General features: G+C 39.5%; 1 protein-coding gene across 3 annotated transcripts in view; it reads left to right on the forward strand.

Moving 5' to 3' along the window:
- Positions 1–25,985, forward strand: part of Sema5a (semaphorin 5A) — a 437,549-nt gene that overhangs the window by 388,038 nt on the left and 23,526 nt on the right. For all 3 annotated transcript variants that reach the window (XM_021182965.2, XM_029469705.1, XM_029469704.1), the window contains one exon: positions 24,739–24,964. In XM_021182965.2, the coding sequence (XP_021038624.1) occupies positions 24,739–24,964 (226 nt within the window). The remainder of the gene's footprint in view (positions 1–24,738; positions 24,965–25,985) is intronic.

Genomic DNA, 25,985 nt, shown 5'->3' on the forward strand with positions numbered 1-25,985 from the left:
TAGCTCTTAGCTCCTGTCCCATGCCCACTCCAGCAGTCCAGGGAAAAGAGCCTAGATAGACACATTCTTTTTTGGCCATGAGTTGTACTTTTTACTTATTTCTTGAATGTCTGTAGACGTGTTCCCTCAAGACAGAAATGTTTAAACCAGTTTAGTTTTAAAAGGCCTTGTGATCAGAATAGAAATTACTTGAGATGTTCGTGATACTCATTTTTTTTAAAGTCTGAGTTGCATACAGTGTCCTCTGTTCACCTCATAGGTCTTCCTGTTCATCCTCACAATTATAGTTCATAACCAAGTCACCTGATGTTTTTATTACTTCACTAATGTATATTCAAAAATTTGCAATATTTGTGCTGTCTGTAAGTTGGCAATATTCTGAAGGACACTGGAGACCATTTTTATAATTTTATTAATAAAGCTATTTTCATCCCAAATTCTGATATTACTAGCATTTTGCTGAGTGTAAATATCTAATAGAATAGTATAAATGGGGTATTTTATAGCATATTTCATTGGATATTTATAGCTTATTACAATCTGACAGAATTTTGACATCTAGGACATCTGTTGTTGAATTCTCTACCTTTTTCTGGATCAGGTGGCAACATAATATTATTCTATAGAAAAGTCATACCCATATTAAGAAAATCTCTCTTCCTTCTTCCAAGGTTGTTAAACCAGTTGGCAGCATCCATTTAAATTTTAGGACTAAAATGTCATCAGTTTACAATGTTTTCTCTGCAGCATTATTTTTCATCAAATAGGACAATACTGCTTCCCTGTGTCACAAATAGAGAAACCAAGAACCTGGGAGACTGACATTCATACACTTAAACAGGGTTTGGACATTGCTTGGTGGTTTGCTTTTAGTGAGTTCAATAAAACAGTCTGGGTCTTAAATACCCTGCAGTTGTCTACATGATGAAGATTAGCCCACAGTGCTATTGGATGTGATAGAACATTTAAGAGGTGAGGCTTGTGTGAGAAAGTTATGCTATTGCAGTTGTACCCTTGAAGGAGTTAGTAGGGACCCCTCTTTCATCTTCTCCTCCATTTCTCTGTGACATAAAGTTTGCTCAGCTCTTTCTACTATGACATCCTGCCACACCTCAAGGTCAAGAGTGACAAGCTAACCAAGATCTGAAATCTCTGAAATTATGAGTTAACATAATCCTTTTCTGTGATTCAATTGTTTATCCCAGGAAGTAACAGGAGGTGAGCACAATTAGTGTCCTTTATATGATGATAGGTGGTTCCTCATCTTGAACAGTTCCCAGGGAACCTTGGTTCTACCTTAGATGGGAGAAGAAATCCTACAAGGATTTGCATGGGAAATGTTCTATACTCTTGTTTCTTTGGGTTACCTTTATAAGATGGAACTGTAGGCTGTAAGTACTAGCCTCCAGCAGTTTATATTATATATGCCTAGTTACTTGATAATGGCAAAGCTTTGAGACTAGATCAACCTCTGAATCTTTAAGTGCTGCCCTAGAAATACACTCTCATGAGTTCTTTTGCCTATGTTGTTCTCAGTCGCTGCCTTTGTCAGTGTCTGGAAACCTTTCATTAATGAGCTCAGTGACCTTTCTGTTTAGCTATAACAAATTTTATCTATGATTTGTAACAATACTATTTTATAAGGCTAAAAAAGCAAATTTCCTAAATAAAGTTTGATAACTACAGTCAGCTAGTTAATTCTAATTATATTCAAACAAAATTTATAGATAAAATAATATTCTATTACTATTTGTCATTATAAATGCTACTGGTGGGGTTTGCTTAAAGAAATTACAAGTGAATTTATTACTTATTTCAGTGACTCACAGATGTGCAATTTATGTTAGAATCCCTATCTTGAGGGTCTGGAAACTTGGCACCAAAAAGAAAGATGGCTTGGGTTGTGGTGTATCCAGGCTCAAGGCCAGACACTTACTCTGACAGGGCCATGTGTTTCTCCTCTGCATCATGTGATATCTTGAAAGTAATTAAAATGAGTAAAGAATTCAAGTTTCCCATTAGATCTCTACATGCAGAAGTCAACTTTAATCACTTGATTCTGATCCATACCAAATTTCATGAGGTGAGCAATATTAAAAGCTGAAGAACCATCAATCACATAGTGACTCCAGAGTGCAGTGTCCACATAACTTGGGTTCTTGTCAGGAACCACCTGATACTGAATTCAGCCCTCTTCCATAAAGCTACTGCATACATCAGCCAGGTTATGCAATACATTATTCCAAGGAGGTATTGTATTGGCAGAATCCTGATGATGAAGAGTGTACCATTGGTACCACTCCAGTCCTGTTCTGAATGCTTGATATCTTAATGACTTCTTCAGAACCTCTGAAACATCTTGGCCCCAAGCTTCATATTGAATCCTACTATGTATCAGTTTACTGAGAGAAGCAAACCTCACATCTTGGTTTGAGCTCTATGTGAAGTAGAACTGGAGACCAGTAGTCTGAACTAAGACAAGGCCTTAGAGCAGAAAGATTGAGGGATAAATTTACAGCAGTGAGGAAGAAAGAAGGGAGAGAAGAAGGAAGGAAAAACTCCTTTTGATGACTGAGATTAATGTCATTGGGATGGACAACAGGGATCTGATTGCCTTTTAAAACAGAAAAGCCAGAAGGTGCCTTTTAAAAGCTCCTGATTTTCATGGATCCCCTGGATGAAGGATGCTACTAGACTGTATTTCACAGTGTCTGCAGAATGTAGAGAAGACTGAACATAAAGAGCTATCTGTACCCTGGTGAGTAAGGGTGGATGTAAAATACCCACCACCTTTCCAAAGCCTTAAAGGCAGAGATGATTTGCCTTGAGTTACTTTCCACATCTGACTTCATGAAAATAAAGTCTGAGCAGGCTGGGCCAAACCAATGAGAACAGAGTTTCTGAAGCTACTGTCCACTGGTTGGGATTTAGTGCTGCTGAGGCTCCTTTCCATTGCAAAATCCCAGAGACCCCTGGAAATTTCCATCCATCAAATACCTGTGAGTACTTACTATTAGGCTATATCATCTCATTTCCTACCAGACATTGTTATGCATTATAGAGATTCTCCATCCTTTGAAACTGTTTCTTTCCTTGGCTATATGCAAGGAAAAGCTGCTTGGAATTTCCAGACCAGGTCACTTTGATTCTTAAAAAGAGCCCCAGGAAGGTGAGAGCCCTTTATTCCAGAAGTTAGTATCAGGAAGTGGAACTGTAGCCGCTGCCCACTCACTGTCATCCTGAAGGGATCAGGAACAAAGACAGAAGACAGAACAGCAGGCTGTAATGGGCCTCACTTCCTAGAAGCCAGCCTTGCTATCCACAAGATGAGATTTGAGGCATGGGATCAAAAGTGTTTCATGGCTTCAGCTAGTTTGAATCCAATTCATTTTAGCTGCCTTCCCTTTAAGGAAGCTGCCCTTCTAATGACATTAATAGCAGATAAGAAAAGGTGTGTGCTCCCTGAGCAATGACTGTAACTGAATGAGCTAGTACAAGGATTTTCACATGATGTGTTATTAGGAAGACTAAACAGGTGATCTTGACCTTTGAGATGAAGATCAGATGAGGAACTACAGCACTGTGCTGTTTGTAAGGGGCATTTACTTAGATTTGCAAGGATTCTTCTCAAGAGGAATGATCTGATCGATAACCCTAGCAGGAACTGAAAATTACATCTTTATAAGCACGGCAATGTGAAGTTTGCTTTCTTTTGTTATGAAATAGCTCCGTGAAAAGCTTGAAAATATGAAAGTTTGTCAGAGTAAAGCCTCCACATGTTGTTAGAAGAGGCTGGTGCATTTTGTAAAAGTTAATGTCAGTACACAAAATTGAGTAGTGGGGCGGATGGCCACAGAAGTGTACATTTTCTCAAATCTAGCATCCGAAAGTTTGGCAATCAAGTTTAAGAATGATGCATAATACAGATGGAGAGAAAAGGAAAAATGATGGATTACAGGAATTAATCCATCACAACTCTGCCTCTAGGACATATAAATAACCATCTACAATCTTTGGAAATTGCTGTTGGTATTGAGATCTGGAATATTTCACAAAAATGTTTTATTTATAGAGTTAGAAAGCTCTGTTGCACAGATTTCTTTCTGTAAAGAAAAGAATACTTTTTTTTGTTCTGTCTACAATGATTCAAATACTGTGGTGGCAAAACTAATTAAAAAGAATTTTCATGAAGGAAATGTATTCTAATGTATAAGTGATATAAATCATATACATACTCCACACATGCATAAATTCATGTGTGTGTGCATACACACACACACACACTTCCCTTTTAGAGTTCACTAATCAATTTTGTGGCAGAGATTCTTTAATGCTTAATGATAAAATACATAAAGTTCAGTTGAAGAAGCCTGGCAGTAGTACTTCCTCGTGTTTGCACAATATTTTAGGTTTTGTGAATACGTAATGCCTACAGAATGAGTAGATCTTATGAAGCCGCAACATATACAATGCTCAGCTTAAGAGAATCCTTATCATTTTAATATAATCTTTATTAATTCTTTTTATTAATTCATGAATGCATAGAATATATTTTGATCATAATCGCCTACAATTCTTTCTATAATTCCTTCTACTAACAACACCTCCCATGTGTTACACATACATACCTACACACATCACTGAGTAAAATTTGTGTTGCCCATATATGTATGAGTATGGGCCCATTCATTAGAACATGATTGTCCTACCATACTAAGGACCACACCTTTAAAGAAAATTGAAAACTGAGTACCTCTCTGTCGCATCCATTAACTGTCAATAGCTCTTCAATGAGGAGTGGGATTTCATGAATATTTTACATAAGTAGGTAAAGTGGTTTTGCTCTCTATTTAAGTGCACTGAAGAAAATTTAAGTACATTCAAACCATCTTCTTTTCCAGTCATGTTCTTCATCTTTGACTTACTCTCTGCTGACAATGTTGTGATAATTGTCTGTGATCTGGGTAGAGCATCCACTGCAATTTTTAGTCCATTTAAAGTCTCATGTCCAAATGGGGGGGGGCTTATTTTCTCATCCTATCTGCTTCTGTTTGTATGGGGCAATTGTTAATTAAATGAAGAAATTACATTTGCAGTGCTTTTTTTTTAATGGATTTCTAACAAGATGTTCATATAACCCAAGTAGGCCTTTGTGCCCTTCTTGTGGACACACCAGTAGAATAGGACTTCCTGTTCTACTACACAATTTGTAATATAGAGGATACTTCTTTCATCCTTTTCAATGGGCTACGTCTTTAAATATTTCAGTCTATCCTGCAGCCCCTCACACTGGGGCCATGGTGTTACCCTGCATTTTCTAGTCTTATGGCAGCTTGGACGGGGTGGTCTTATCCAAGGCATGAATACTAACTCTGCTCCATCAATGTACAGGAATCTGTGAAGACAAGGAAAGCCATGACTCCTGTAGGTTCCAAGCTTTAGGGACCACCATACTGCCTCATTGACACATTCCTACAACCAAGCATGAGCAAAGCAAAGCCGATGTCCCGCTGATTAGAGAATTGCCATCCCCTGGGCTACCATGCCATTTACACTACAGTCTGCCTCTCTCTGGGAAAAGCCTGTATGTCTCCCAATCTTAGATATTTGCCTGAAGTTTACACTCCTCTCCCTACATTCTGAGTACCATGGCTCTTCCTTATGTTCTATCATTTACACAGAAAATATTCAGCCCTTGTCTCAGAAATGGGTGGTGTTAAAACCAAAGGGATAGATAGGGAAATATCACACATAATTCTTAACTAAAATAGCCTAGGAGACAGTAGCATCATGACAGAATTCATGTGGCAGTGCTGGGGTTGAACACTAGTTTCAATTGATGAAGATGAGGACATGCTGGAAAATAGCTGCCACAAAGGCAGATGTACCCAGAGGATCTTAAAGTAAGTTTGATAGCAGCACTGTGGATGGGTCTGGTTTGGCTCCTGGGAGACCACTCTTCTGCTGCAGATGGAACTTAAATGTTTAATTACATCTACAATGCGATTTAATATGTATTTTGCTTAAGGTTTTATCTTTGTTTTCATTTCATTTCAATGCCTCTTGTGCTATTATTTAACATGTATAATTTAAGTTGTTAAAAGTAATTCACATACATAATAATTTTCAAAGCAACTTATAATTAACTAAGGAAGGAAGCAACAGATGTTGGAGCATGAAAAAAATGCTTTAATACACTGAATATTTTCCACAGATGCCGTCATTTCTGCTTTCCCAATGCTTCTCTTTAATAATCCTAAGGCATTCTAACAACTCAAGCCTGATTCCAAACCCTTGAAATGTGAACACACACAGAAGTGTCTAGCCACAGCTGCTCTCTTCATCTTGTTTCATTAATATTTTTTAGTTGGAATACCACATTAATTTTTAGAAGCAATTAAACATTGTCAGTTAAAATCCAAATGATGAGTCATGCTGCTCTGGGGCCCAGTGGTTCCATCTGGTGTCAATCTTGTGATAGCTGACATCATGATACCTAACATTTTGAGCTCAGGCATCTCCTTATTTCACATCATATACCATATTTTTAAATCTTACTGGCAAGATTTCATGGTATTCCACTTCAAACCTGCAAGGAAGACTGTTGGAGAAGGAGTTGGCTCACACCATGTAACATTCTTACATTGTTTTAATAAGCCACATCATGTGAGACAGAAGCATCCATACCTTTGGCATCTTGCTTCTGTTGTGAGGTAAGACAAGATCTATGTCTGTCCAGGGATATACTGATCCCAGGTCCTACTCAATCCAAGACTATTAGAGAAAAATCCATGAAGGAAGACACTCTGTTGTCATCTTTCAAGAGAAAGAAATGGTTGTAGCTCAAGGAGCAAATTCTGGAATCTTTCCAAATGTTTATTATACCACTGAAACCCGAAGCACATGCGCCAAAGCATTCAAAGTTAACAGAGTATGGGACAAAAGTGGCAGGGACAGCAAACCCAGACATCAAGCAGAACACACTCACGTTTGCAAGGCAATTCCAGTAGAAAGCTTACTTAATGTATTTCTTTCTCTTATCTGCTTGCAACTGCTAATAGCTTTTGGTGATAAGGCCTTGACATCTGAAAGTGAAGAAGAGGAAAAGAACTCTGTCTCCTACATGTACCTTCTTTGAAAATTAAATTATCTCCTCCTTGGAGTGACCTCAGCTGGTACTGTTTACTTTTAAAAAGTTTTACATGTGGAAGAAGAGAAATTCTCAATGATGGATTCACATCTGTGAGGTGCCCCGTGATGGGCAATTCACTCTCCTTGTATTTAGTCACCAGGGAATGCCTTACACCCATGCTCTGTAAACAGTCAGTGCTGTGTGAGTGAAGCAGGTGAATAAAGGAAGTTTGCGAACGTGAAGAAGCCTGCTTTCCAACTTGGGAAAAAAGAATACAAGACAAACACTTTGGAAATAGTGAGGTCACAGAGGCAGTAAAACCATTAGGAGAGATAGTAAGAGCTGAGAGGGGTGTGTCATCTGTGGGTGGGAAACAAGGCTAGTGAGCATGTGCAGGATCTGTCCACGCTGAGATTCAGACCATGAGTATGACCTATACCATTCCAAGATATATGCAAAAGTAATGTTCTGCACTCAACCTTGGAGAGTAAGTCACAACATTTATGGGGGTCCTGAGCAGGCCTTTCACCTGCTCCCTCTGAGGAGGCTTTATACTAATGGAAGATCTGACATATTCTACTTCATGTTTCTATAGTATAAGTCCTTCCATGTACTCAGCAGATGAAGCTACATCATACTTCAAATTATTTTCCTTTAATACAAACAGAATCATGTTGGATTTAAAAGAACCTATCACATGGTGTGAGTGTGTGTGTATGAGTGTATATGCGTGTATGTGTGTGTATGAATGTGTATATGTACATGTATGTATATGTGTGTATGTATGTGTATGTGGCATGTACACCTACATACATATACATGTAGTCATACTACTTTTCCGCAGTGTGCAGATAAGTACTTTCTATACAGATACAGATCCATACTTTCAGTGTGTACACAAACATGTAGACAATATGCACTTGATCTCTGTCATCCTTTCAACTTCCCTTACAATTACTATCTCTGTTACTTCAAAGGCCACTGTTAAAGTTAGAGAAAAAATTTTAAGTTAAATGCCCCTCAAAAATATGCCATATACTTTGGAACTTAGTCCCATTCCAAAGAGGATCATCCCATAATGCTGTTACTGGCTTTTTTTGTTTTATAACATTAAAATTGGTCTCAATAATGGGTGGCTTTTGGCCGTGATTTTCCAAGACTGTACAGGCTTCTAGAGACAAGAGGGGAATAGAGATCAGAAATGTAGAATGTCCCAAAAAACCTGCTTAGCCTTTCACATTGACTAACATCTTCCTATACAGTGGTCCATACACAGCTACCCAACCAGCCCCATTTGGTCCTCTCAAAAAGCAAGTCCTAGCACATCTGTTTGAGATGTACCTCTAAGAATGAGCAGCTTAACTCTCTTCTGAAGGTGCATTTACTGAGGGGATAGCAGAGATCCAGTGAAAGTGGCATGACTAAGATCACAGAACAGTTCACAGGTCACCACACTCAAGTAAGGATAGAAGGACCAATTTAGTATCTTCATGTTTGTTATGCATGAAATGAAATTCCCTGGACAAGCAGGTCATCATTGCTGCATTAACATGACAGCTGAGAGTTTATAGGACCAGTGCTCTCTGGGACCTTTCATAGAATATGTTTATTCAGATATTTGCTGCCTCTTGAGATGCTGGCCTTACAAGCCCGCTGGCTGCATCACTGGTATCATACCGGGAGTCCTTGACAGTAATCTGCCTCTGCACTGAAGAGTCTACAGGTCCATTCAATATTTACTGAGGAACAGGCCCTGGTATACAGAAAAGGAACTTGCCTGCAGGTTTCCCATGCTCTGCCAATCTCACTGAAAAGCAGCAACAGAACTTGAAAATAAATAAATAAAAATAAAAACAAAAACAAAACAAACTCAAACAAACAAACAAACAAAGACACCCACATCTCCTAGCTGTAATTTAACAAATGCGTGTTCAACATGGAACTACAAACACAACACCATTGGCATCGTTTTGGAGTTCTGTAGTCCACACTATCTAATGCCTTTAAACAGATGCAATTCACTGGGAGGCCTTTAGCTGGCTTTTCCAGTCCTCACAGCTGTCCTGTTCTCTAGGAGGCCTTGTCTGTCATCCTCAGCACTTGGTTCTCAGCTTGGCCAGGGCTACTTGTGTGAGAGAAAACCTATTTCAACTCCATACAGCTGTAAAGTTATAAAGTAAGTAGGTCTGTAAGGATGTCTGAACTCACTGCTGCTCTTCTTCTGTTTGCATTTGGTTGGAGAGAATCTGCATTAAACTCAGGCATAAGTACATTGGGCAAGGAGAGAGCTGGGAGTGGGGCTTTCTATATGAACATCTAGAACAGGACTAGTATTACAACAGGGACATTTCCTATTCAGTTGGGCTCTGTGTGTGACAGGCATGTCCTTGTCACATCTCTAAATCATAACCGCATGCCTGTGACTGTTTCAAGATCAGTTCACTGAAACGGAGAAGACAGGAGAAGGCAGAACTATCCTCTGTGTTTTACCATTAGAGCCTTAGTGGTTCCCAAGTGCAGGCACCCTGTCTCTTCTGCTCACTCACACCCTTAAAATTTCTCAGTTCCCAGGATGAAGTAATTGCACAGTGAGTGATTTGTTAAGTGTTATGTGAGAAGGTCAACATTATTCCAACTGAAGTATAAATACCCCTTGTTTGGGACCAGCAATGCAAATCCATGGTCTTTCCACATTATCCAAGCATCCACTGTCTTTGTAAGGAGGCATGCTGACAGTTGTTGCAACATTTTAATGTAAAGTTGCCTCATTTATGATGTTGGGAACATCTTTCTTGGGCACCTTTGGACCACAGTTGATTAATGCATTCGATGTTAAAAAGCTAGTTAACAAAACTAGCTGTAGCAGCCCAAGCAGAGAGAATCTTGTTTGAAAGCAAAGGCTTCTGTAACAGGTGAGGGTTTGACCAAGGATGGAGTGTTGATGGCGATTGGGTAAATAATGTTGTCTTGGGGATTAGAAGTCGATGTGACCTGAACACAACTAATCTTCAGGGTAGTATGTGTTAATATGTTAAAAAACACATCTCTTGTGCCAAATGTCCCAACACCACAGACCTAGGTCTTGGCAACAGTTAGCATATTCTACAACAAAGGTTAGTGTGATCTCTCTGAGTTCAGATCTCCCTACACAAATCTCATGGCTCTCTTAGCTCCTGCCCTCATTCACGTCTACCTGAAGGATCTTCTTTTATGAAGTGCACAAGCTGTAGATATCTTGCACAAAACAAATTCACCAGGTTTTACACACACACACACACACACACACACACACACACACACGTGTGTGTGTGTGTGTATATATATATGTGTGTGTGTGTATATATATATATATATATATATATATATATATATATTATCATCCCAAGTGAATGCTATTGTAAAGACTGTATCTTCTAGTAATAACCTGAGGAGAAAAATGCTATAGTAATTTCAATAACTCTAGAAGAAACATTCGATAAAATTCAACATTCATTCATAAGAGGTTACTGTTGAGGATTGGTCTATTGCTGTGCATTATAATGCCAAATTCTCTATCTGAAGGTCTAGGCCCATAAGGTACTTCCCATGTTTATAAGCTTTTGTTATGTAAACCTTGTTCCTTGATTTAAAATGATTGGTTAAATAAAAGTGACTACAGCCAATTACTGGAGGATTAGAGGTTGGTGGGTTTGAAGTGACCTGGTTGGAGGAGGAGAGACGAGGAAGAGAAGAAGAAAGAAGGAGGCGAGAGGAAACCACCGTGAGGGGAGATAGACAGTGAGCACATGACCAGGAGAAACAGCAAGTATCTGGGCTACACCACAGGGCAGATAGTCAGACCAGCAGTTAGAAGATTAATTTAGGGGTTACCTATTGTCAAGCCATATAAAATAACCATAGCCTGAGTCTCATTTTTATTTGTAAAGTAGTTGGGGATAACCTTAAATTGGTTGCATAACAGGTAACCAAGGAAAATCTCAATAAAGAATGGGAGCCACTTCTCCTAGGTAATGAAGGATGCCTAAGGAAGGTTTGCAGCAATAGAAGCCTTTCAGTTAAAGCAAAGAAAGGGATGATGTTCCCTGCCAGGACTGGCAGTATTCACTGCTAATGCTGGAGACCACAGAAAACTCAGTTTATCAAGGCAAAGGCAAAGGAGTAAGCATGTGAAGGTTGGCAATTACCTGTCCAAGAGATTCCTGCTAGCTCTCTTGCCTGTGGCTCAAAGGCTGGAGATTACTGGGTAATGGTTGTCCATTAGATGGCATGTGCCATTCTTCTAGACTACAGTCCCTGCTGAATAGGACCAGGCTGAGCCTCAACTGGTCACAGTTGGTAGGGGGCTTCTAAATAGATGGACTTCTCGACTCTTCCCACTTGGCCCATAGTAGCTTCATCTTTGTTTCCTTTGACTGTTTGAGGAGTTAGTACTTCCCAAGCTCTTGGATACCATTGTGAAGTTACCACAAGTCACCCATTGAACTCTGGCTCGTCTTCTGGAGTCTGGACGCCATTAGTGTCATGTTTGACTGGGGAAGGGGGTGGGGCTCTGAGTACTAGTGCTTGCCAAGTTTGTACTGATAAATAGCGAGTATGCAGGGCTTGGCTAGAAACAGAGAAATGAAAAACAGATTGTCACAGTCTGAATCTCAGAATCCATGGAAGAGATGCCTGTGCAGACAGCTCTGTGGGCATTCTTTCCAATGGTCTAGAAGCAGCAGTAGGAATGAAAAACAGATTGTCACACTCACCAAGAAAGTTTTATTTTTAATTTTTATATATGGATATTTGTAAGAAAATGAAGCAATTTAGAGACACTGTGTTCCTATTTTGGAAGAGCATATATTTTTATACCACCACCCCATGGAAATTTTGTCTTATTGAACAGCATTGAAACAAAAACATTGAACATAATTGCTTAACTTTTGCAGTATTTTCCTAGAAAAGAGAATAAATTTAAAAGCTATCCAAAATCAGAATTCTAAGTATATCAACTGGGGCATTTTCCATAGATCTGAAAGATGATCTTGAAGGAAAATGCACCTTATGCTTATTAAAAAGAATGTTCTAAGATATATTTCTGCCCATTTTCCAAGTATAGAAAATCGTGAATGAATGAGCCCCGTTAGCCTTTATGCTTCAATATATGAAAGTAATTGTGGGCGATGTGTCTGTGCATGTGTGTGCACGCGTGTGTATGTGTGTGTGTGTGTGTGTGTGTGCGTGCGCGCGTGTGGGTGTAAGAAAAGGGAGAAGCCTTATACAACTCAAAATTTGGAATTTACATACAGAAAACATTATGATAGATATCTGTGACTAAAATGTGGATTTGGAATAAGTTTATTAAATTATTTAATCACCACTTTATGTTTTAGGAGTGTAGAGTAGAAAGAGTCCCAAATCATATTTAAAGAGATAAAATCCATTGTGCAGAATAGCCTGTAAACATTAATTTGGACAATTATCTTATAGGAAATGTCTAGATCAATAAGCTGGTCTCTATCATTGCCATATGCAAAGGATTTTAAAGTCTGGAAATGCTTAGCATATAAATTCAAGTGAAGCATCTTAAGCATCCCAAGTAGATGCATCCTCTGTGGAAGAGCAGCCACATCCCACATTGATGATGGCAGCCAGCATCTGGTTCAGTAAAGAAACCAGGTGACTGGTGATGATTTTGCTGACTCTCAGAGTGGGGCAAAGACTAAGATGCCCTTACATCTGGCTGTGTGACTTTTCTTTTGAATCTTGCCCAACAGGCATAAGCATCAACTTCCTAGTGTGGTGGTTTGAATGGAAAGTGTGCCCCACAGGCTCACATATTTGAACCTTTGTCCCAATTGTTGGAGCTGTTTGGGGAGGTCACAGAACCTGTAAGAGACAAAACCTTGCGGGGGTGGGGGGGAGCATCCTGAGGTCTAGCTTTAAGGTTTTATAGTCTTCCCCACTTTCTCTTCTCTGTGTCTCTCTGCTTCCTGGTAGAATGGTTGATCTTTCTGTACCCTCAATGGGCCCACCAGACTCACATTCTTGTAGCCATGCCTCCCTACTGTGTTGCACTGAACATTTTTTGAACCTTAAACTTACATAAACCTGGCTCACCTCTAAGTGTTTTTTGTTCATGTATTTTGTCACAGCAGCAGAAAAGTAACTAATACACTAGAGTACTACACGGGCGTGATAGAAAGATCATGAATATGAGATCACAGAACTTGGCCGAAATGCTGACCAACAAATTAAAATAAATGAAAGTAAAATTTAAATGGATGCAAAGAGTATGCTATAGCAAACGTAAATAAAAAATATAATGTATCAATATTATTGTCAGTACAGTGTTCCTTCTGTAATCGAAGGGGATTGGTTCAAACACACACACACATACACACACACACACACACACACACACACACANACACACACACACACACACACACACACACACATACACACACACACACACCCCTTGCATACTAAAATCCAAGGATACCTGCATGTCTGAATTGAAATGGCATGGCATTTACATATAATCTGTACATATCATCCTGGATAGTTTAAAATCTCTAGGTTGATTTTAATACCTAATCCAATGTAAATGCTCAGTAAACACTTGTAGTTTGTTGTTTGATGGTCAATGGCAAGAACAAAAACTACATGTTATATTACAGGTGTCAGTTTTAAAATTTATTCAATCTGCCGTATGGAACCCGTGTCTATGAAAGATTAGCTGGAATGAATAAGCCCAACCCCAATGTAACCACAGAGACTTAAGGGGGGTAGGGAGAGAGAGAGAGAAGAAATATATCCATTAAGAATGCTCAGACAAATTGTTCTCTTATGATGTTGTCACTTCCTATAGACAGACTACTGATGCCGTGAAGCATCCCTTGCATGCAGATCACAAGCCACACTCATCTCACAGAGAAAAGCCATGAGCATAATGACAGGGAGAGGTAACCCGATCCAGGACAGTGGTATCAGAATTACCCCTGATTCTTTGTGGTGAGTGAGGACCAAGACCGCCTACCCTCACACTTCAGTGTTTCCATCTGGATGCTGCATGGACATTCCTCAGACCTCAACTTTTATAAAAATCAGATCCCGGTGCTTTTATCCTTATGGGATGAAATTAATACATATTCTTAACTATTTTGGCAGCTTATTGTTTAATTAGAGAAACCTATTTTCTGATATGAAGACTTAAAAGTTTCTCAAGGGGCCAAAGATTGTTTGAGATTTTTCCATTTATTTGTGTTAGCATCAGTTGCAGCAAGCAAGGTTCCTTAACCAGAACTGACTGCACAGAACAAATACGATGTTGACTGTATCCCATCTCTACTTTTGGGATTGACCAAGACTGTATCACCTTAGCACAAAAACATGGTTTGCCTGCTAGACAGAATGCCAGAAGTGCTGCATGAGACTCGCTGGAGTTTTTGTTAATACAATATCAAATGTTTCTTTCCTCTGGATTCCCTAGTGCACACCAGTGAAGCTCACCACACTCTCAAGCATGTCCCTGGAACATTATATATTTATTTTCATTTTTAATGTTTAAGAGCCCTTGAGTATGGAGCTCAAAGCTTGTCACATAATATAGATGCCCCAACGGTGTGGAAAGAGACATGTTTGATGGGTTGATGGTGGAAAAGCATGAACTTTTATTTTCTTAAGTGTTGTTAAAGAGAGTATCATTTAGGCAATATTACTTGGACTTGTAGTTTGAAGATATAAAAGCTTAAGGTTATATATTCAGATCATTATCTGTTAGTCCTGGCAGGAACGATTGCCTAGGCAATAGGATTCTCATTAATCAATGTCATTATAAAAAGAAGGTCATTTGAGTATTCTTATTTAAAAAGGACATAATTTCCCATAGTAAAATTTCCAATAGAACCAAAAAATGTACTTCCATGGGGTTTTTAATGGAGAAATATGTATGTCAATTATAAAAGTATGTTCTTAGTTTCCCAAATACACTTAATTTAGCATAGAGCACAAAAGAAAGGTTTCAGTGTTTCCCAACAATGAAATGAAATGCATCAAGGACTTGACCTTAGCTGTGCACACTCAAGATACATCATTCGAGATGTGAAGCCTTTAGATTAAATATTCTTACTGCTGTCTCTTAGGGCATGAAATCTTTATCTAAATTATGAGCCTGTAAGAAGACAGCTTTATGTAAACTCAGATGAGAATCAATTTAAAAGACAATCAATTTCTACCACACAGAAAGACTGAGATGATTCTCATAGGAACATGGGTACAAGTTAAATTTGAACTTGCTTTCCCTGCTAGATAAATACATTCAAGTATATGTAGCCCTTACAGGACAAGTATCTGTTGTTGTAACAACTTACTTTCTTAGATAGCTCTTCCTCTAGTCACCACGTCTGAAGAATGCCCAATAGTTCCATATTCTGTGTGATGTGTCTGCCTCTGTCTGACCCATTGTACAGAGCAAAGATGTCATATGTATTGGGCAGTGTACTATTTGGAATAACTTCATTATTGTGCTTGATAAGTACTAATCACTATTATATTGTTCTTTGATGATGTTATTACTCCTTTTTACAGAAGATATAGCTGAGGCACAAGGATGGGTTTATAGGGGCATAGAGAGCTGGGTGGAGCTGCTAGGCTCTCCTGCTTGCCAAAGATAAGCTTAGGGGTGAAGACGAAATATTAAAGAATGACCAACCTTGTGTCTTTGGCAGAGTTGAATAATCTGACTCAGAAGAGAAACCCCATGGGGAGTAAAGACTATAAAGTGCGGCTTCCCTGCATGTCTAGCACTCACTGGGCACTCATAGACGAAGGGAAGATTCTTTAGATAGCTTTCCTCATCAGAATGTAGAGTCAGCAGGCTAAGAACTTGATAGAGAAATAGTTTCATTTTCAATCTTTGAAATTCTAGATATATTTGGGAGAAAATGCTAACTTTTCTCTTTCTCAGGTCTATAGCATTATAATCCTGATTTTTTTGTTTGAGCCATTGAAACCAACTGTGGAATCAGCCTAGCAATAGAATCAGTGGTCCCTTTGAAGAACCTGTTTATTGCGAAGTAGCACCATCTCTGGTGGCTCTTACATGAGTTGCTGTAGTCATTTGACCCTGATGGGCATCTCTGAGAACATATGGCTCCCATACCAACTCTATTATTTCTCATTTTAAGAATCCCCCCATATCTTAATTTAAGTCAGTGTTTCTTGATGTTGCTTGACAGTTGGGTATAGAAGGGGGGCTTGGAAGCAGAGGAAGGGGAACAGTTGGGTCAGGAGACTGGATAGGAGAATAGGGGACAAATATAATAAGACTATAGTAACAAAATATTCGTGATGGTTCTTACCATTGATAAACACTAATAAAGTAAATAAAATAAATGTTTCTCAATGACTCCGTAGCATTGATTAGCTTTGTATAGAGACCCACTCTAGCAACAGCTTTGAAATGGGATGCTTGGTTCTTCAAAGAACAAAAATATCTCCCTTTGGGAGAAAACCATAGATCTTGTGACCTAATCAATAATCCACTACCCATCATCATCAGAGGTCTCACCAACATTCTCTCCACAGTTGGTGTGCCAATGGGAGAGGACTTCTGAAGATATCTTAGAACCTGTCTCTCACACTGAGTGGATTACCTTGTGAATGCTCTCTTAGGACCAGAGCCTTGGCTCCATAGTCAAGTTGTCAAGGGGCCTGTACCAGATGGGATGCTACATAGACCACTGTTTCCATGGTTTCACGAGGGATTGCCTAACCCATTACATGCATATATACAATCTTTCGAAACTAAGGAAGACAAAATTTCTATAAGTATGTGGAAGTACTCACAGCCAACATAATTTTCTGGCAAGAAACCACACAGGTGATATTTTGGTCTTCACTTTTTGTTTATTTCCTTAAAGTAATCTGCAGTTGTGGTTCCCAAGTATCCCTATAAAAACAAGATCTGAGATAGTTCTGTCAACTTATCTCACTAACTAACCTTCTATCATATCATGCAGGACCCCACAGAACTCCTCATAAGAATGTTTAAAGTCTGTGAATTCTCTCAAGTGGGCATAGCATACTAAACATTTTTCCTGGGAGAGCATATGAGTCCAGGGAAAGTAAACAGACTTGAGGTCTCCTGTTTACTTCCCTCAAGGGTGTGTGTTCACTTTTACCCAAAGGGAATTTCTCATCTCATTGCAAGATATTTGCCAGAGAAAAGATGTGTGCATCTTTGCCTTTCACTTCTGGAGATGAAGAATTTACAGCCATTTTAGTGAGAGAATAAAGTGGATAGATGGATCTTCTCGTTTGAGAGGCAACTTCATAGAGGCAAAGGTACCTACAAATCACAGCCTTGGCCACAAAGAAGGACTCCAGCAGCACCATGGATTTTCTTATTCTCTTGATCTGTTGATAGCAGTGTTGCTAAAAAGAGTGTCTAAAGCAGTGTGGGAGAAAGAAAACCAGCTTACTGTTTGTTATGTGCATGCATATATATTCTACTGCACATAGATACGTGCACCCACACATACATGCTCCACAGCTTTTCTATGTAAGAAAGCACAGGAGTTCTTCTTTGTTATCATGCACCAGGAAGAACCAGACTTGCTACTGGTAGAAAGTGAATGAATATTTACAGACATTCTGAGGTGCCTATCCCTCAGTGACACACTTCCTCCAACAAAGTCACATCTACACCAATAAGGCCACACCTTCAAATAGTGCCATTCCCTATAGGCCAATCATCCAAACACATGGGGCCATTTCTATTCAAACCACCACACCACAGAAGCCCCTGAGGTGTGGGGCTCAGTTCATGCTTCTCTGGAATAGCTGTGATACCCACTGCCCCCACAGCTTGCCAAGGAAGCTCACAGGCTCACAAAAATTAACCTGCAGGTAGGTAAAGGACATATCAAAGACCTAGGAAGGCTAGTTGGGGTGGGGGGAGGGGGTGCTGTATGTAGTTTCACAACTCTTCTGAAAATGTACATTATACCTAAGGGTTCTCTGGTGGAATCCTTAAGGCCTTTTAACTGTAAAATTATTTCATCTGTATCCTCTTTTTAAAATTTTTACCCCTTTACATCTTTTTCTTGCATTATGGCTCTAAGACTCCAAGCACTGTATCGCATAAGAGAGATGAGAGTGAGCATTCTTTTCTCTTTCCTGGTTTGAAAGCAAATATCTCAGACTGCCCCTGTTTAATATAATGTTGACTATGAATTTTTATGTGGGAATAAAGTGGACATGAGACTGGGGGAAGATACCAATGGGAATGCCTGGGAGGTGCTGAGGTTGGAGGAGAAGTTAAAAGTTACACATTATTTGAAAATTCCATTGTGATTTTTAACACTCCATGTGCTAATTTTAAATTTTAAAGACTATAGAATATCATAACATATACTGTTACCCAGGAGACGGTACTGAAATACCCGCTTCTGTGAGGGACAGGGAAATCATGAGTGGATTCCCATGTATAATCACTCACCATTGCTACAACACAATTTTCACATTCAGTTTGTCTTCCACTGTACTTTTCTAGTCTATGGCCGTGTAGCAAGAATGCAGGAACAGTCTATAGGTTCCTTAGAACCTATGTCTGTTACTTGTGGGAGCTGGGTGTAGTGTTAGTGTTGATTGCTGTGGTGCCCTTTCACATTCTGAACCTCATTCAAAGGCATGCACTTTGGTATTTGGAACAGCTGTCTAAACCCACAGCTCTAAGAGTCAGGGTGCAGAAGCTCCTTGGTGTGCAGAAGCATCCTCACCAACCATCATGCCTGAGCACTCAGTTGGCAAGTGATGAGTTCCCAATGTCTAATGACATCAGGATGGTTACATAGGAAGTAAGAACTGACCCGGAGGTGGGCTCTTCTCTTGCCACCCAGTGGGTTGTGAACTGCTCAGGTTCCTATGGAAGGTGGTTGTGACTCCTTCATGTTCAGGACCTGAACCAGCATAAAATGGAAAATAGACAACGGCATTGGTTATAAAGGAATTATGTGATATGAAGTTGGTGCATTGAGTGGCTATGTGGTGGAAAACAGCACCACTTGTATTAGGACAGATGTTGTCATTGTAACATAAACACTTATAAAGCATTTGTCCAAATGACAGTGGAGAGGATGGTGCAGGCTTTGTACCTGTGAAGGAGAAATAGATGGGATATAGTCATAAAGCAGAGATATGCACAGGGATAGCAAACAAACAAACGAATAAAAAACCAGAGATACAAACAGCTCCCTCTCCAAGTATCCAAGTGAATGAAAACAAGCATAGGCTTAATAGGTCTATTCAGTTCCAAACTTCCAAATACTAAAGACATGAGAAATACTGTGATACCAACATGTGCACACACTTGCTATATATGGACCCACAATGTATACATATGCACATTTATATTTGACACAGAATGTATACATATGCACATTTATATTTGATTTAGTAATGTCCTGATAAGAACTTTCAAGCCAACGTCTTTGAAGATGCACACTTGAATTTTCATCTGGTTTTGGTGTCATATTACAGTTGTTCCCATAATGTAGTCTAGGGTTCTCTCTCTCCTTTGCAAGTGTTGTAAACAGCATATCACTGTCATAGTTTCTCATATCCTCACCTCACTACTTAATATGTTCAATATTTCTCCTGGCATATGAGACATGTGGAACAAGGTTAGAATAAGTCTGTCAATATTGTTGACTGGAGTTTCTGTCACCTGTGTTGTTTCTGCATCAGTTTCAACTGACTGACTTTTCATAGTAGGTTATGGGTTTTTAACTCATTGTAAACCATGATTTTAGGATGGATGCTTGGGATGGATGCTTGATATTGTAAGCTTGACCTAGTTCTGTGCTGCTTGTCATTAGGAAAAGATAACAGAGTGCTGGGATCTGACTGAACTGTGTGAATCATGTTCGGTGATTTAGGTTCTTCTTTTACAACTGTTCATTGGAGCAGGGCAACATTAGGTCTCTGGTAAGTTGTTTTCCTCCCTGAAGAGGGAAGATTCTTCCTGGTACCCAAACAGTGGCCTGAGGATTCAAAGCTTGCTCTGCCTCCTCACCGTTTGTGAAAGTCAGCACAATTTCCTGCCAATATTGGTTCATCTTTTTAGATAGGCCATTTTCTTTCTCCTGCGTTTCTCTTAGGTCATCCTCACCTCTATGGACTCTCTTAAAATATGTTTGCTCATTTTCATTCAAATGAATGCTGTATGGAAAGGGAGCTGTATATACCTCTAGATTTTTATTTCTTTGTTTGTTTGTTGTTTCTGTGTGTATCTCTCCTTTCTGACTATATCAAATCTAGATCTCCTCCACTTCTTTCCAGGTTTGAACTTAAGGTGCTTTTCCATTCCCTTTGCCTCTCTCAGGGAACCTCTTTAGGACTGCTGCCATCCTCCTGAGGTTCCCTCCATTTTCATCACCGTGCAGTCATTACTCTCTCCTTGCCTGGTGGCTAGAGCATCTCAAAAATGGTTGTTCCATGTTACTTTGGGCTATTTTGACAAAAGACTTCCTTTCTGTCCATATGAGCATAAATTGGTTTGTGTATTCAGCTATTGATGAAAAGACTTTAAAGATTCTTCTCCCGCATTGTACTGAGCATGTGGCATGAAAATTCTTCTTGGATCATCTCCATCTCTCTACTTTATTTTTAATCTACAAAATGCTTTTAGTTTTCTCCAAGGAAAAATATACACCAAAACAGGAGGCTCTACTTAACCATCTGAATTTGCTAGCCAAATTGATATGAATTCCTCTTGAATAGGTTTATCTGAACCATGATCAACTCATTTTACCCATTTACCAGGCAAGTCATGTAACTGCTTCACACTGGTGATGTAAGATAAAATGTGAAAGTTTCTTTTTTAATCCCTGCAAACTTGCAGTGTATAATGGAGGCAGAAATTTAGACCGACAATTCAGTTTTAGTGAAGTGCTTGCCTTGTTTCTCCAACATGAGCCTGAAGTGATGCAATGTTCATTTTCCCCTGAAGGAGAAGAGACATGGTTAAGATGGGGTAGGAAATGAACCCAAGAGGCTACACTTACATTACTCTGTAAGTGAAGAAAAGCAGATGTGGGGCAGCTGAGGGTCTCACAGACTTCTGGATTAAAAATTTAAATGGATGGTTTGATCTTTGCTGGCTGAGATAGAGAATCCATGGAGAGCACGTTATAAGAAATTTCTTAAAATTGCCTTACTAGCTATTCTTATCTATTCATTTCTATCAGAATAGTAAGACTCATGTGTGTCAAATAATACCAATTAAGTCCTCAAAATTGTTTTTTTTTAAATCGATATTTCTTTATTGTTTAATTGTGTGCTAGTCCTTCAAATTTGGGGTCTTTTCACCAGTAAGCTGGAGCATAGAGATTCAGCTGAACTGCCTAAGGGATCACAACTGAATTGAATCAATACATAATTTGGAAAATTAAGATTAAGCAGATTGGCCTCACCATATCCTAACCTTTAATAATTAGATACAAATACAGGCAGAATCCAGCCTCAGAGGCTGGTAAACCAAGTCCTGTGTTGCATGCTAAACTTTTGAGGAGATAACAAACGTGGACATAGGTGCAGTCCTTGGAGACTTACACACAATGAGCCCAACTTGATGTTTGGAGACAGTGGGCCACAGTCACTGCTAGGAATGTGTGACATTCTGTACTTCTGGTAGATGCCAACCCAGACATGGCAGCCTGCTTTCAAATGCGAGTACCACCCACAGATTTCAAAGGCTGGATATCCTGGTGTGAAGAAGCTAGGGACTGTTGGGGGTAGCCTCATAACAAATAAGGACCTAACTATTCTACAGCAAAGTTAAAGCCCCTGGTGCTGAAAAAAACACACAATTCACAAATCAACCCCCACAACTGCACTTTAAGTCTACATTATCAAAGAATTCCTGAACAGAACACTTGCCCATGTGGTATCAGATGATAGTGTTGTACAGTTTTCAATCCAGCATTTCTCATAATGGGCACAGAAGGGTTCAGATGGAGGCTTACTCCTCTTCTGTTTGATAGCCTTTATGCCGAGTACAGGAAAGACAATGTGCTGTATCCACCTGCTTGCCCAAGTGGGTTTATAGCATTTACTGGGGCTGTTTTTCCATTTAGCAGGCAGTTCCCAAATTTTACTGTCCTTAGAGAAAAATGAAGTCATTTATCTCTCTGTTTGTTGGAGTGCGGATGGTGTGAATTGGTAGGAATGGCTAGGAGTATTAAGTTGGAGAAACAGCTGTAGTAGTCTTACGTGTCCTGTGTTAAATTCCTCTTGTTAACAAACATGACTCCCGAGTAATTCTCATTGTGAAAAAGGAAGAAAACTATGGGAATCTACTTAAAATAATTAGACCAAGCAAGATAAAGAGCCACATTAGTCTTCCAGTTTAAGCTGCTGTCATAGGCACACAGAAACTAGAGGCTAGAAACTCTTTATTTTTATATTAGGAAGATTGGTTTTTCACGTCCTAAACCAGAAAATAGAAAAAAATAAGAACCAGATTTTATTGTTTTCAGTGAAAAGAGTAAATGAATCTAGACTGACAGAGATGGACCTGTGCAGAGAAGAGTTACCATTACCACCAAGCTCGACATTGAGCTCAGAGTGACCTGCTTCCTAGGTGCCTAAAGCTTGGCATTGAGAAACTGTGTTTCAGGAATTTCCAGATGGATCAGAAGAGCTGGCTCTCTGTACCCAAACTATTTATGGAAACAGCCCAGAAATTAATAAATTAGGAACTCCCCTAAAATGTCAGGGGAAATAAAGAAGTAAAAAATGTAAGAGAGAAAAGATGAGATATTAAAAGTTAAAGCTAAGAGATCATATCCAGGTGATAGAAACTCCACTAAGAACAAAGGACAGTGATAGCAAACATATAACAAAGCCACCAAGAAAATTTCTAAATCAACAGCAAAAAAAAAAAAGCATCAATTTATAGATTGAAATAGGTTTCCAAAATAACAAAAATGCTGGTAGCTGATGAAGTAACTTTGCACCGAGAGATGATAAGAGCACAGAAAATGCTCCTTCCTGAAGGAAATTTATTTTCGACCTAAAATTTCTACCAGTATTTTAATACAGCATCATGTAGATGTTATGTGACGACAACAAGGCATGAAGTGTTTGTCTTGAAGCCATCCTTCCTTATGAATGCCATTACAGAACTTACACTGGCAGAAAGGGAGAGGAGTAAGGAGAATGGTGGCTTTCCCAACAAGAAACAGAAAAGAGGAAACCCTCCTGCTAGCACAGAAATGCAGAGCATCCAGTATAACTATGCTTGCCTTTCTATTGGGACTTCCTTGAGAATTCCATACATGAATATGTTCTTCTTTATCTAACCTACCCCAAATTCCCTCCCATCATTTACTCCGTTATATCCAGACCTTGTTTCCCTCCAAACTTCATGTGCTCGTGTTTTAGAAAGGGTGCTGTGTCCACTTACTGTTTGCAATACATGTGTGGGTCTAGGACCATCTACTGGAGCATAAGCAACTTCTCACAGGCCACATCTATAAGTAAAACTGACTTCTTATCCCCAGCAGCTATAAAGTGCCAGTACTTCCTCAGATAAGGGTAGAACTTTATTACTGTCTGCATCACCCATGCTGGGGTTGGATGGCTCTCTTTTGTGCAGGTCTTATGCACAGAGCCACAGGCAGGGTATATTCATGAGTGCAGCAGTGCTGCCATGTCCTGAAAATGCCTTAACTCTTGCTTTGTATTTGTTTAACATCAATTTAAATCTTTACGGCATCCTAGTAAATAGGTGCATGTGTTGTCAGTTTTCTCTTAATGAAATAGCCTTTATGGCTAAATGAAAGAATTGTGACACAGAACTGTCTCAAAGGTCCACTGTCTATTCCTCATTCTGTATTCATAGTATTTATTACCAAGTGCATAGGTTAATGTGACAGGCATATTTTTTATCACCTATTTCTATCCTATCCAGTCAGTATGCCTCACTTGATAGATCTTCAAAACTATTCTCTACTGAGTTTCCAGGCCCCTCCAACTTGTAGCTACATGTAGGTATGAAATGCTGGAAGAGAAACAGAAATATTATAAATTAATAGGAGGAATAGAGGGGGAAACCTTACAGGTTGGACATCATGCCCTGGGCTGTCTGGATAGTCCATTACCCCAAAGCTATGAATGTGCTCCTAAGGCTTCTAATGCCCATTAATCTCAAATTAAGCCATTTAATCTCTAAAGAGTGTATTATAGCTCTAACACTTTAATAAAATAGCTAAACAAACACCAAGATAAACAACATTGTGAATAACTTATCATGTAAAAGGTAGATGTCTTTTTAAGAATTTGCCAGTTTTTTTTTCACATGCAGTTCTGTTTACTATCTCATGCTTATTGTCGATACAGGAGAAAACACAGGTTACTTTTAGAGATGACTTGAGAATTAAATACTCTATTGGGGAACCGTTTAACATAAGTGTTGTTTGGGTTATATAGTTTTGAGTATCTAAGATTCCAAAGTTCTGAGGCTCCCCTGACATAGTGAGAAAGGAGCCTATCCCCCCTCCTCCAGCTACTTATGTGCTGTAGGGGTAAAACATGCTGTGCATCCTCACCTCCAGGAATACCAGCCTTGTAACACCAATGCATGCCCGGAGCTGAAGAAGACCACACCCTGGACACCCTGGACACCTGTCAACATCTCTGACAATGGAGGTCACTATGAGCAGCGGTTCCGCTATACCTGTAAAGCTCGCCTGCCAGATCCAAATTTGCTGGAAGTAGGAAGGCAGAGGATAGAAATGCGGTACTGTTCCAGCGATGGAACCAGCGGCTGCTCCACAGACGGTAAGGGGACTGGCCATTCCATGAAAAGCCTTTGGCCTTCTCTCTAAGAAATAGAAAAATAGGGGGAGCCCCTGTTCAAATAATGTTGTATTTATGGTAGATTCAAAATAGGTTGTGTGTGATTTACTTAGCATCAAAGAACATGATGAAAATAGTAGTTGCAATAAAAATAGTAGCAGAACATTAGATTTCGCCCTTCTTTAAAAAAAACTCAAAGTAAACAAAGACAGTAAAAGTACATTTCCTTTTTTATACCATAAAGTGAATTTTCTCTTAAATAGCACATCTGATCTGACTAAATGTGCTTTGCCCTAGTGGTCTTGTTAATCCCTTCAGTGTGATTGTAGAAAGCCCAAGGTAGGTCCAGTCCCACCCACTGCTTGGCCTAGGTACTACCTGTGATGGTAGCTCGGGCAGATCTCTCCTGGAGTTCATCTGTGTCCACTACAGCAATGGTTGAGACTTTCTCCTGATAGCTTCATTATTTTCTTTGTTCTTCCTTTTCCCCAATACTTGTATCTAATTGCACAAAATATATTCTAGTTCTTAAAAGAGACACTCATGGAGAAGTCCTTAGAGGATGACATTTTGAGAAAGACGGTTAAAACTCATGACAGAACATTCACAGGCATTTCTCAGCACTCTCGTGATTGTGATATTATTTGATTCTCCCAACACAAGTGTAACAAAGAATGTCCTAGAACAATTGCTTTCATAGACTGCTCTTCAGACATAGGGAGGGTCCTTCCTGTGATAAGGATGCAAATAGGATATGTTTTGTAAAGTGTGGTGGCATGATGAGGTGGGAGAGGGGTGCTTCAGTGGGGCCATGCTGAGGTGTCCCCCACCCTGAGCTATATGAAAAAGTGAAGTTTATTTGGGGGCATGAGAAAGGGGGGTTGAAAAGAGAGAAGAGAGAGAAAATGAGGAGGCAGGGAAAGAGAGAAGAGGAGAGGAGAGGAGGGGAGGGGAGGGAGAGGAAGAAGGAGGCCAGGAGGGAAGGAGGGAGGGAGGGAGGGAG

Source organism: Mus caroli, chromosome 15 (assembly GCF_900094665.2).
Source record: "Mus caroli chromosome 15, CAROLI_EIJ_v1.1, whole genome shotgun sequence".
In the NCBI taxonomy this organism is placed as follows: Eukaryota; Metazoa; Chordata; class Mammalia; order Rodentia; family Muridae; genus Mus; species Mus caroli.